At 45.7% G+C, this 12,572-nt stretch overlaps 1 protein-coding gene across 2 annotated transcripts in view; it reads right to left on the bottom strand.

Annotated features, from left to right (window-relative positions):
- LOC128402555 (all-trans-retinol 13,14-reductase-like) overlaps positions 1-12,260 on the bottom strand; it is a 30,819-nt gene extending 18,559 nt beyond the window's left edge. The window contains exons 1-5 of one of the 2 annotated variants that reach the window (XM_053366760.1): positions 12,047-12,260; positions 4,772-4,954; positions 3,346-3,587; positions 1,875-2,076; positions 531-728 (exon numbers count right to left, since the gene is read on the bottom strand). In XM_053366760.1, the coding sequence (XP_053222735.1) occupies positions 531-728; positions 1,875-2,076; positions 3,346-3,587; positions 4,772-4,954; positions 12,047-12,260 (1,039 nt within the window). The remainder of the gene's footprint in view (positions 1-530; positions 729-1,874; positions 2,077-3,345; positions 3,588-4,771; positions 4,955-12,046) is intronic. The other variant, XM_053366761.1, reaches the window with a different exon arrangement.
- Between the last annotated feature and the right edge of the window lie 312 nt (positions 12,261-12,572).

Here is a 12,572-nt window from a genome sequence, read left to right as displayed (position 1 = left end):
TACAACAGGAAACTCTTGCATGGAAAAGTAAATAAGGGTAGGAGCCCCAGAATTTCTCGGTTTAGAAATTAAAGCAGCGTGATCAAGGGGTTGTACATAAGCCCTGCGGCTTCCCATTTCTTTCCCATCCATGCAGCAATTCCTTGGGCTACACGGGATGCTTAAGGCACAATTCAAAGCGCTCTGGATCTTCTTGTTATAATCTGCACAGCAATCCTCTAATACAGATCAGTATTGTCCTCATGTTGCCGGTGGGGAAGGGGAGATGTGGCAAAGGTTAGCTGAGTTAGCCAGGTGAGTTCATGGCAGAAATGATAATGCATGGAAACCTGTGGTTTCCATATATGTGTTAGACTACAGCTCCCATCCCCTCTGACCATGAGCCATGCTGGCTGGGGCTGATGGGAGCTGGAGTCCAGCACCATCAGGAGGGCCACAAGTTCCTCCCCCCTGTTACACTGGGACCAGGCTGGAATCTGAAATCCAGACTCTCAGCTGCTATACTAAAACACCTCTGAGAAAGGGCTCACCACAGGCTTTTCCTTGCGAGTTCACCAAGATGCTCTGCACAGGTGCTTTGGTGAGGACAGCCCCTCCGGCGCATTCAATGATGGGGATGGAGTGAAATGCAATTTCACTGGAACCTCCCTGCGGGTACCAGGCACCTTCCAAGAAGTGATCGACAAGGATTGCATGCAAAGGGAAGCTTGACTTCTCTGGAATGACTCCTGCAAGACACAGAACAAGGATTATTAAATCAGAAAGCTGAAATCGTAATTGTGGTTTAGCCCCCCCCTCCAACCTCTTGAAGTCCCTTCCAAGCAACGTCTACACAGGAATGGTCCAAGTCTACACACTCCATGTAAGTCAGCTTGGAAATTAAATCCATTAAAATATTAGCTCATGAAATATATAATGCCATGTCTAATCAAAGATAGTCATTTGTGGCCCTACGGCTGGTGGTGTCTGCATAAGAGCTGCCTCTGTTTTATTTCCTAGAGGATATTTTTTACTTCCTTACCCAAACATTACATTCACCCCATGAGGCTCTCCTCTGCCCCCTCCTATCACCTGAAGTTAGGCAAATGGGAGCAGGATGGAGGCCTTTTTGGTTGTGGCCCCTGCTTATAGGAATGCTCTTCCTAAAGAGGCTCACGTGGTACCTATTCTGATGTCACTCTCAGGCCAGTCAGGGACATTTCTATTTGCCTAGGCTTTTATTTCTTTTGCTGAAGTTTTCTGGCACATTCTGTTCTAGGGGTGGTTCAGATATACAAAGTCAGTTTACTAAGCTGACGAAGAGCATTGATCCAACATGTTTACCTGTCTCCCGCCCCCTCATCAGCTTGCTAACCATTTGCTGCATATATATATATATATATATATATATATATATATATATATATGAGAAATACACTCATATTTCAAAAGGCTCCTATAGAAAATGGATAGTCTGACTAGGCAGAGATTAAAACAGTTTCCTGGTTTCTATGGAACAAGACAACCTGGTTTCAACTAACACCTGACCCAACACTTGCCCTCAGCTTTCAGTGTAAAAAGAAAAATTAAAAACAGGATGCTACGCTGCTGAGCTTATCCACTTCCATCACACTTCATTTGTGGCCACTTGTAGGCACAGGGAAATTAAACACAATGACATGTTTCACTTTTGATATTTACTGAATGATACCAGGGTAAGAAGAGACTATGGACCACCACTTTCAATGGCAGCCACGTTGATATACTTTGCATTGTCTAGTTCCACCCACAGTTACAAGTTTCAGCCCCCTTAAAAGGGGCAAAGGGATTGCCCTTTCATATGATAAATTTACGATGCGCATGCCTTTGAGGCAGCAGGGGACAGCATCACCTACCATAGGTAGGGAAGATATAAGTGAACACTGCTCTCAGGTCTGCATTTGTCGTGAACTCAGCCGCCACTTCCGACAGAGTTTTGGATATCATCCTAAAGAAAGGGGAGATCAAAGCCAGCAAGCCGGTGCAGTGAAGAAACCAAACCAAGGGCATCGGGAGCATTTTCAGAATTGCCATGTGGGCGCTCCCTTTGGCGACTCTCTGCGGGAGGGCGGGAAAGCAGGGCGGAGAGGTGGGAAGAGAGAAAAGAGATGATGTTTAATGCACACCTGAAAGACGCAGCACGAGACCTCAGCAGTTACAAGCACAAGAACTGAGGACTTCGGCATTCGCTAGGAAGATAGAAGCGGTTGTAGAGCAACAGGCAAAACAGAAGCACAGCCGCGGCTGAGAGGAAGAGCGCATGCTATGCAGCTAGCAAGTGGATCAGTTAGCAAGTGGTTGGAAAGACTGACCCCCGCCCCTAAGATCCTGGAGAGCTGACGGAATTTTTTATACTTGACTAGAGGGACCAAGAAGGGAACTTCCTTTGTTCAGAAAGCACGGTGGATATTCAGAACCAGCCAACCTAGGGATGGGTGTGGTACAAGTAGTAAATAATAATAATAATAATAATAATAATAATAATAATAATAATAATTATAATTATTATTATTATTAGTGCTCCAGGATTTAGAAGCCTTTACGTTGGGTCCAAGGCTGCTTCCTTTTTTGCTGCAGCTCTTTTGATAACCTCGGTAAATATATGCCTTATTTAAAATTACACATTTTGTGAGGTAGATTCAGCTGAGAAAGCAAAACTGACTTCAGCACTGTCCCGGGACCATCGCAGTCAAGAAGGTATTTGAAACCAAATATTCTCTGTCACATAACTTGTTCTCTGTGATAGGCCATACTCCCCGACAGTCATTTTGTGATGACCCTTCCAGAATATGTTCTCAAATTTCACACAGACTACAGCACCCACTATAAAAATATAAGGCTGCAGTGCTGTTGAAGCTGACCCTATATGTTTTAGTTGCTTAAACTGTTGAGTCTGCATAACCTTGCAGGTAGGTAACGACATTTTAAAAGCAAGAAATAGTTTTTTGTTCTTAAATGGTGAGCATATACGTCAAAGCAGGCATCAGCTTAGAAGGGCTGCTTCCCTTCTGTTGGAGAGAAGAGGGATTGCCTCTTAAAATGCTGCTTGCTTTCTGCAATTTGTATATGCACTTGTATTTTAAAAAATATCCCCGGTCTGATGAACCAGGGCACCTTTTTAGTTCATCACCGGAAATCCTTTGAATACCTACTCAGAAGTAAGCTCTGCCGAGATCAATGGAGCTTACTTCAAGGCTAGATTGCATTCTAGATTGCATTTCAAAAGTGTCAAAAATATCAGTTAATCTAACAAATGGGTTTAAGACTGGGCAGCCATAATACAAAATCAAAGGTCTTTCACCAAGGCGCAATGAAAAAAATGGTTACCTTGACAAGCGTCACAAATCTGTCAATATTAGCTTCTTCGCCAGGAAATTGCTTCTTTAGGCCTTTGACATATTCCTTCTCCCCACTGTATAGGTAATACTTCTTGCAGCTGTCAAGATCTCCCAGGATGACAGTATCAAAGGGAGAGTCCATCTGGGCCCATTGGAGCTGGCCATCCGTGAGTTGATCAATCATCACGCGTAGGATAGAATCCTCCTGCATCTGCCCAATGTAATGGATTCCTGGAAGGCAATGGGTCAAGTGTCTTAATGGAAAAGTGATAACAAAAGAGATTAGGTCCTAAATTTTAGAACTGGGGTGCATGTGTGTACTGTGCATCTTTCAGAGTTGGCCTGCTTGGGGAGTCGGGTGGGTGGTGGAACAAGCAACTGATTTCAGTCCACAAATGATACACAACACAGCATAATTGATGACTCCGCCCTGGTAATTTGTGTTCTGCTTCCTTTGCATTTAAATTAAATACTTTATTGTCACTTGTACAACTTGTATACAGTGAGATTACACGAGCACCCCCCTCTCAGCTCTCTTAGTCTTAATTCCCCTCGTTTACTGACGCACACCCACCAAACCCGAAAGTCCGTTGCCCTGTTGTTATCTTTTCAATCAGCAGCCTAACAGCCCACGGATAGAAGCTGTTCTTTACCCTGTTGGTGCGACTAATCATGCTTCTATACTTTCTGCCTGAGGGCAGGAGATCAAGAAAGTGCCGGCCAGGGTGTGAATCATCACCAGTTTTGTGCATGAGTAGGTGAAGTATTGGGAGCTCAGAGCCGCAGCGTATGAACGCGCTGCCATCTTGGAATATGAAGACTAAATGAAGGATGGGGGACAATGTAGCGATGACATAATTGTGTCCAACTTCCCGTGTAGCAGACAGTGAGAGAAATGTAGTTTTGTCAGGAGTCAAACTGCAGCAGATGGTATTTGCTGGAATCAATCCTTTTCTGGATAGGAAATGAATAAGCCAACACTGGCAATTTCTGCGAGAGTTATCCAACATCCCTACACGTATGCAGCGACATAGCAAGGGGTGGGGGTGGGGGTGGTTCGCCCCAGGTGTCACCACTGAGGGGGGTGACAAAATGTCAGGCGGCACTCACCATGGGGCCTGCAGCATGCCCGAGCCACACATCTCTCCTGGGAGTGACGCGGTGGCTTGGGCGCCCGCAGGCTCCGCGCTGCCCCAAACAGTCTGGCCATTGCCACCCCCTCAGCTGTAGGGTGGGTGAGTGGAAGGAGGAAGGCAGACTCCTCGGAGGCCCCATGCTGCCCTTGTGGGTGGCCGGCCCCGCCCCGGGCAGAGGGCACACGCGCTGTCCCAGGCGCCCAATCGGTTTGCTCCACCACTGCATGTATGTAGTTGCAACTGCTCAGGCCCACTCCCTGATTGTGTGGGTCACCTTACCTACGTCAAACTCGAAACCTTTCTCGTTGAAGGTATGGCAGCAGCCTCCTGCCTTCCCATGCTGCTCCAAGACCAGCACGCGCTTCCCAGCTTTAGAGAGCATCACAGCCACCGCCAGGCCCCCATAGCCGCTTCCAATGACGACAGCATCCAGGCCATCAGGAACCTTGTCCCTGGAAAAGACTGGGAGACGGGGACCGAAGACATGAGCATCTTCCTATGGTATCATGTAGCCGGGCTAGCTATTAGGCTATAGCATAAGAACGTAAAAGCCACATAATCTGGCATGTAATATCCCTGCCCTGTTCCAAACACCACTCTCCCTGACCCCCCAACCTCCGAAGTAATCCTGTTGCTATAATCCTCGACCTACGTCTCCCACTCGCCTCTTCCCGCTGGTTATCCTAATTTGTACCACATCACAGCCAAAATTAGATTGTGTGTAGGAAGTCTCAGATCCGCCACAACAGAGAAGATTGAGATACACACAACAACAACAACACCACCACACACACACACACACACCAGCTACCAGCAACTGCAATTTGCTTAGGATAAATGATGGAATTTTGGTGTGTGGAGACACAGAAGTGTTATTTTATCAGATGTGTTTGGAGGTAACCATTTGTAGCTTAGGAGATATATATATCAGGGGTACAACCCACTGGGAATTCTGTGCTGTGCAACTGAATTGTGCATACGCATCTGAGCACTCTAGCGCCCTTGCCCAAGTCTAGTTCATTTTGATAAGTAGACCCTCTCACTGTTGGCAAGTTAGGATCAAACAAGATGAAATACCATTCATGGAATTGTATAAATGAACTGCAGGTACAGCCCCCCAAATTGGTACCCTGGTATGGGGAGGAGGATTTAGCCCTTTGCTCTGCTGCAGCCTCAGATTCCCTGTGTGTTCTATTTTCACAAGGCAAACAACAACAACAACCCCACTTCCATTCATTCTAATGGGAGTTTCCTTCCCAATGCAATAGTGTGGGAATTCAGTTGATCTTGTTTGGCACTGCAATTGGGGCTGAACCCTTTGCCCCCCATGCCAGGGTCCTGATTGGCACTGGGCCGCCCAAAAATTAGTATAATAATAATAATAATAATAATAATAATAATAATAATATATTCTTTATACCCCACCCATCTGGTTGAGTTTCCCCAGCCACTCTGGGAGGCCTCCAACAAAATATTAAAAATGCGATAAAACTGATAACATTAAAAACTTCCCTAAACAGGGCTGCCTTCAGGTGTCTTCTAAAAGTCAGATAGTTGTTTATTTCCGTGACATCTGATGGGAGGGCATTCCACAGGGCGGGTGCCACTACTGAGAAGGCCCTCTGCCTGGTTCCCTGTAACCTCACTTCTCGCAGTGAGGGAACCACCAGAAGGCCCTTGGAGCTGGACCTCAGTGTCTGGGCTGAACGATGGGGGTGAAGACGCTCCTTCAGGTATACTGGACTGAGGCCATTTCGGGCTTTAAAGGACAGCACCAATACCTTGAATTGTGCTCGGAAACATACTGGGAGCCAATGCAGATCTCTCAGGACCAGTGTTATATGGTCCCAGCGGCCACTCCCAGGCACCTGTCTAGCTGCCGCATATAGTTGCATATGGATCAGCCTTTGGACACTGTCTTGAGGGTTTCTAGTGGCATTCTCTTTACAACTGTCTGAGCCATATAAAACTTTAGTTAAATAAAATATATTGATCTGTAGAACTGGCACTGCTACCACTGCCACATAATATTCATTCTGCACCTATAAGAAATCAGTCTTTTAAAGGGGCAGCACCAACACTTTGGAACTCCTTCCCTATTGACATCCGGCAGAAACCTTAGCTGTATTATTTTTGGTACCTGTTTAAAACACTTTTTGTTTAGGCAAGCCTATCGGAGCACGTAGAAGTTACCTGTGCTTTATTCTCTTTTCAGACTGTTGATTTTAATAAACTTTTAAGTGGTTAAAACAGTGGATCATCAGAGGTGCTGATGGAAGTCCAAAAAGACTGTATAAGTGATAAAGTTTTGTGGTATGTACTATAATTTATATGTTAAAATTAATAAAAATTATTATAAAAAAGATTTTAATCAACTTTTGAATGTTTTCAAATTCCTGGTCTTTGGGGTTTTTTTGAGAATTTTAATTTTTTTGCAATCTGTTTAACAACCAAATGGTTATACACGTTTTGTTAGATAAATGTGGGTTTGCATTTAATCTGGAGGAACAGCTGAGAGGAAGCAGGGAGTGACAACTACCTGCAGTGCAACATGGTCTATTTTCCAAGGCACTAGGTGAAGTTAATTCAATCACATTTTATCAAATGAAGGGTTTTCCTTCCTCATTCTTCCCAGACTAGAATGGTGGCCAGGCTGCTCTTTGGCAAAGAATTTTGCAGCCATTGTCATAAAGGTGGTATAGTCAGCTTTAGGGGACAGCTGGTAGGAGATTTCCTTGAGCAAGGTTCTAAAACATTCAGATGAGGATGGACAGAATGCAGACTAAAGAACATACACAGTCATACCTTGGTTCTTGAACAGCTTAGTTGACGAACAAATTGGCTCCCGAACGCCCAAAACTCGGAGGTAAGCGTTCCGGTTTTTGAACATTTTTTGGAAGCCGAATGCCCAACATGGCTTCTGCGTGAGTGCAGGAAGCTCCTGCAGCCAATCAGAAGCCATGCCTTGGTTTTTTGAACAGTTTCGGGAGTCAAATAGACTTCAGGAATGGATTAAGTTCAAGAACCAAGGTACCACCGTATTGATAGCACTCCACAGAAGAAGTTTCTAAACCCACCTTTAAATAAAGGGTCAACTACCCCCCCCCACGGCAGATTAAATGCTAGACTCGGCTTTTATCATTCACCAAATCATATAGCACATCAATTGTCTTACGACAGGTGTGGCCAGCTCCCAAGAGACTGCAATCTACTCAGCGTTAAAAACTGGCAGTGATCTACCCCCTGTTTTGGGAGGTTCAGGTCAAATGTTGAGCTTTTTTTAGGAGAGCCATACTTGTTGAGCTTCTTTGGGGGGGGAGCCAGTAATTTACCAGTGATCTACCACAGATGTCCAGTGATCTACCGTTTGATCACGATCTACCTGTTGGACGTGCCGGTCTTACGATGTTATCCCATTTGCCTTCGCAGCAAGGTAGATCAGCACCATTTTGTAGCAGGGCTAATCTAGCATATTGTTCAAAGCCCATCAATAAAATCCATTACTATAAGAACTGAAATCTAAGTCTCCTTAATAGAATCCCTAGTATGTTCCGTTCTCCAATCCAACAAACGCATTAAAGAACAGAAGAGATGAAGTACCTGTGTTTTGTTAATATTCAAAGGAAATGAAATGAATCCAATCTGATTTTCTCCACTGTACTTATGGATACTGGGCGGGGTACCTGTGTGTTCTCCCTCATGTGTTCAACCCAGTCGTAAGAGGGTTCTGTGCAGGGTAGCCTTACCCATGCAATTGCCAGGCACATACACATACCCCTGCTGGCAGTGGTGTTGGGCAAACATGAGATGGGTCCCTGCATGTGTATAAATGTAAAGACAATGTACACCTCCTTCATGCGAGGGGCAATCCTAAGCAGTGGCGTAGCATGGGGGCATGGGGGTCCGTGGAACCAGGCACATCATTCTTAGGTACCCCCATGACAGGCTCCCTCATCAAGGCTGCATGGCTGACGTCTTCTGGAGCCATGGGGAGGTGAGCAAAGCCTGGGCTGTATCATCATCCTCATGGCCAGCAAACAGATGCCTGCCCCTGGGTGGAACTCCTGCCAGCTGGAGCCCAGACTTTTTCTGGCCTGCGCTGGTCCTTCCCTGGGGCTCCCTCCTGGTGTGTGTCTTTGAGCAAGGGGAGAGGAGAGGAGAGCCACCCACTCGCCTGGGACCCGCCAGCAGCTGACCTTGTGTTGTGCAGCTAAGGTGAGGCAGCCAGGGAAGGACTGTGCTTGGTGCCTCAGCCTGCTCTCTGCCACCCTCCTCCTAGGCCAGCTATGGCTGTGGCTCCAGCACTGCTGGGATGCCACCAACCCCGCCAAGGAAAGCCAGCCACCGCTCCCGCTGGGAGCTCGCTTAGCTGAGACGGCGAACACAGTGACCTCCATGAAGGGCACCACAAGGATGCTGCAAAATTCACCTGTTGCCTTCTGCATGGTGTCTGCAAAGAGGTTAGGGGGCACACAATCCTTGCCTTGCCCCGGGTGCTACCAACACACGCTATGCCACTGATGCTAAGTCAATCAGGTACCCCCCCTTTGTGTGAAGGAGGTCTGTGTTTGTATATCATAGGGTCTGCTGGAAGGGTTTAACAACAGGTTTGGTTGGCATGCATATATATGGTATGACAAGGTAAAAACTCACAAAGGTTTCAAAAACCATATTGTTAGGAAAGCACTATATAATGTTTGGATTCGGTATAAAGATCTGTTGGAAAACAAAACCCCTAGGTGGCTGTCACCAATGGAAGCTAAGGAAGTGAAAAAACTTAATATGGAATCTAAATGGCCAAAATACTGGGAAATTATAGAACAAGAGGGGGGGAAAGTGAAACTACAGAGTTATGAGAAATTGAAGTCTAAAGTAAGAGATTGGCTTCATTATTACCAGATAAATGAAGTATTCAAACAAGACAGGAAAATTGGCTTTCAGGTGGAGAGATCAAAATTAGAAACAGAATTGTTAGAACCCAATACTAAGAATTTGTCAAGAATGTACAACTTGCTGCTGAAATGGAATACACAAGATGAAACGGTTAAATCAGCTATGATTAAATGGGCACAAGACATTGGTCATGACATTATGTTTGCTGACTGGGAACAGTTATGGACCACCGGTATAAAGTTTACGGCATGTAATGCCTTAAGAGAGAATATTATGAAAATGATTTATAGGTGGTACATGACCCCAGTCAAGCTTGCAAAAATCTATCATTTGCCCAATAATAAATGCTGGAAATGCAATGAAATGGAAGGTACTTTCTACCACCTTTGGTGGACGTGCCCAAGGATTAAGGTCTTCTGGGAAATGATCTATAATGAAATTAAGAAGGTTCTTAAGTGTACCTTTCATAAGAAACCAGAGGCTTTTCTCCTGGGCATGGTGGGCCAATTGGTGTCAAGGAAAGATAGGACGTTCTTTATGTATGCTACAACAGCAGCAAGAGTTCTTTTAGCAAAGTATTGGAAGACACAAGAACTACCCACGCTGGAAGAGTGGCAGACGAAGGTGATAGACTACATGGGACTGGCCGAGATGACTGGCAGAATCCGTGACCAAGGAAAAGAGACGGTGGAAGAAGATTGGAAGAAATTTAAACTTTATCTTAAGAACTGTTGCAAAATTAATGAGTGCTAAAATGTCATGGGTAATGTAAAACAGAATTGCAGTGGTAAATGATTGGGTAAGAGAAGAAGGATTAAAGAAAGTGAATTATAAGTTAATTGAAATTAGGGGTTGCTGGAAAATTTTAAAACAGGGATGCAGAAAAGGGAGGCATGGGGAAGTCGGTAAAATAAGGCTTAAGAAAAAGAGGTTATGAAATTATACGTGTTTACATGTTTGTTTGTCTATGCATTGTGAGTTGTAATGTGTTTAATTCATGTTGGAAAACCAATAAAAAATTTATAAAAAAAATGTATATCATAGGGTCTGCCCTCAAGTTCCCTAAGCATACAGCCATCGGGGATGTGGCTGGCAAGGGCGATCCTCCCACATGTTGGGGGAATGCACAAAGTGGGTTATTTTTGTGCTTCCCTCTTTTGCTTCCCTCTTTCCAACTCACACTTTTGCCAGAGGGAAGAGGGGCTGTCTGTATTGGACCCCTGACTGGAAGGCAACGATGTTCTAGGAAATGACTGTGGAAGCTACCAGAGACATAATATGCGCAAGATCATGTTTAGCTCTCTTACAGTCTTGGCTAGATGACATCAGGGACTGCATTTCAAATTACAGTCTCAATGTCATTAAAAAATAATAACAGCAACAAGACTAGTTTTAGCAAAATGATGGAGACCAGAAAGCTCTCCAGCCAAAATTAAAAAGTTATCAAGGAAAGAAAGAGGGCTGAAGTTAACAGCCTATAAAAGACCTGCTCAAAAGCAAACTGAACTCCAATGGGACAAGCCAATTGAAGCTAAGCATTTTAACACCCCAACTGATCCCAGCTGGAAAGTTAAACATGTGCTGTACAACAGCATCCCATACATACTTACGCAGTATTCAATGGTATCAACTCCCAGGAAAGTTTGCATAGGGCTAAAGCTCTCTTTTCCATTCAAAGGGCTCAGTGCTGGCTGAATTAAACCTCCGTTAGATGGAAAAGTAATCACTTTATTTACATCTATGTAATATACAATATTCAGTATAAAATGAATTTTCTATTACAAGACTCTAATGCAAGTGTGAAATTTGATACCGGTGTTAATACATATTTTTGCAATTACATACTGCAAGCTCCTAACCTGAAATTCACCATTTTGTCAAGAAAAGAATATCTAAGGCAGTCTCCTTCATAACACAGCTGAAATTTAATTATTCCCACCTAGCAGGGTTCTATTTATTTAGGGCTCAACTGAGTCCGAGGTACAAGTGTTAGCAGACAGAGCAAAACCAGGAAGATTTTAACAAGTTAGTTTTTAAAGAGGGTGACCTTGGGCCAGTCATCGTTTCTCAACAGCAGCCTGCCCCACGAAGTTGTTACGAGGATAAAAATGGGGAGGTGAGAACCACGAAAAGCTGCGTGGTGAAAAACTGTATAACTTGCAGTGCTAAGGCAACAAAAAGAAGATTCCTTGTAGCAGGTTAGCCTATTTCCCATCTAGTACTGGCACTGGCAACTTTGATTGGCAGGGTCTCCAACAGAAGTGGATCTTTCCTACTGCATGTTTTTAAACTGAAAATACCGAAGAGGCAGAATTTGGGGACTTTGGCAAGCAAAACACGAGATAACCATCTTCTATACTAAGGTCGACAGCTCGCTAAGCTCTGAACTAAACAGCGCGCGAAGCAACGAAGGGAGGGAGAAGAAAATCTTTTTTTAAGGCTGCAGCCCCGTGCGCTCTTGCCAGCCCGGGAGCCCCACGGAACAGCGCCTTAATCCGCAGTAAACATTCCTAGGAATGCATTGATCCCTTCGCTCTGCCACCACTGGGCATCGTTCACGCGCCACTTGACCCCCCCCCACCTACCCAGCAGCTCCCTTTGCCAGCCTGCCAGCGCCCCACGCCGGCCGGGGCTGGCTAGCTGGGGCTGGCCGGTGGCTACCTTGCTTGAGGACCTTTCTGCGCGCATCTTTGTCGGTCACCAGAGGCGCGGGCGGCCGCCTGGAATCTGCCCGGAAAGGGTTGGAAGAGGCGCTGCGGGTGCCCAGAGCTCTCCAAATGCCCTGGAGGAGGAGCGCGCCCACGAGCGCGTACACCCACATGGCAAGCGCAGCGAGGACGCGAAAGTGAGACCCCGGCTCAAAGAGCGCAGACATAGCACCACCAGCAGCAGCCGCCTCCTCCTTCTAGTAGGCTGGCCGCAGCGCGCTCCTGCCCCTTAAAGGCGCAGTCCAGCCTCTCCTGGGACAAGGGAGCATCCTGCCAGGGAGTGCCAGGCATCCTCTGAAAGTGCAGCCAGGAGATCTTTAGAGAGCGGAGGGCGAGGGGTCTGGAAGAGCGGACGATGCATCAATATAAGGAGAGACCTGTCAGGGTTGCGCAAGGCCAGGGGACCTGTGTGACCCTCGAGGTTCCGCTGGCCTTCAACATGGCCAATGCTCAGGGGTTATGATTATTTATTAAATTTG

The sequence above is a fragment of the Podarcis raffonei genome, chromosome 15 (genome assembly GCF_027172205.1).
Source record: "Podarcis raffonei isolate rPodRaf1 chromosome 15, rPodRaf1.pri, whole genome shotgun sequence".
NCBI lineage: Eukaryota > Metazoa > Chordata > Lepidosauria > Squamata > Lacertidae > Podarcis > Podarcis raffonei.
This window is presented reverse-complemented; position numbering and strand designations above follow the sequence as displayed.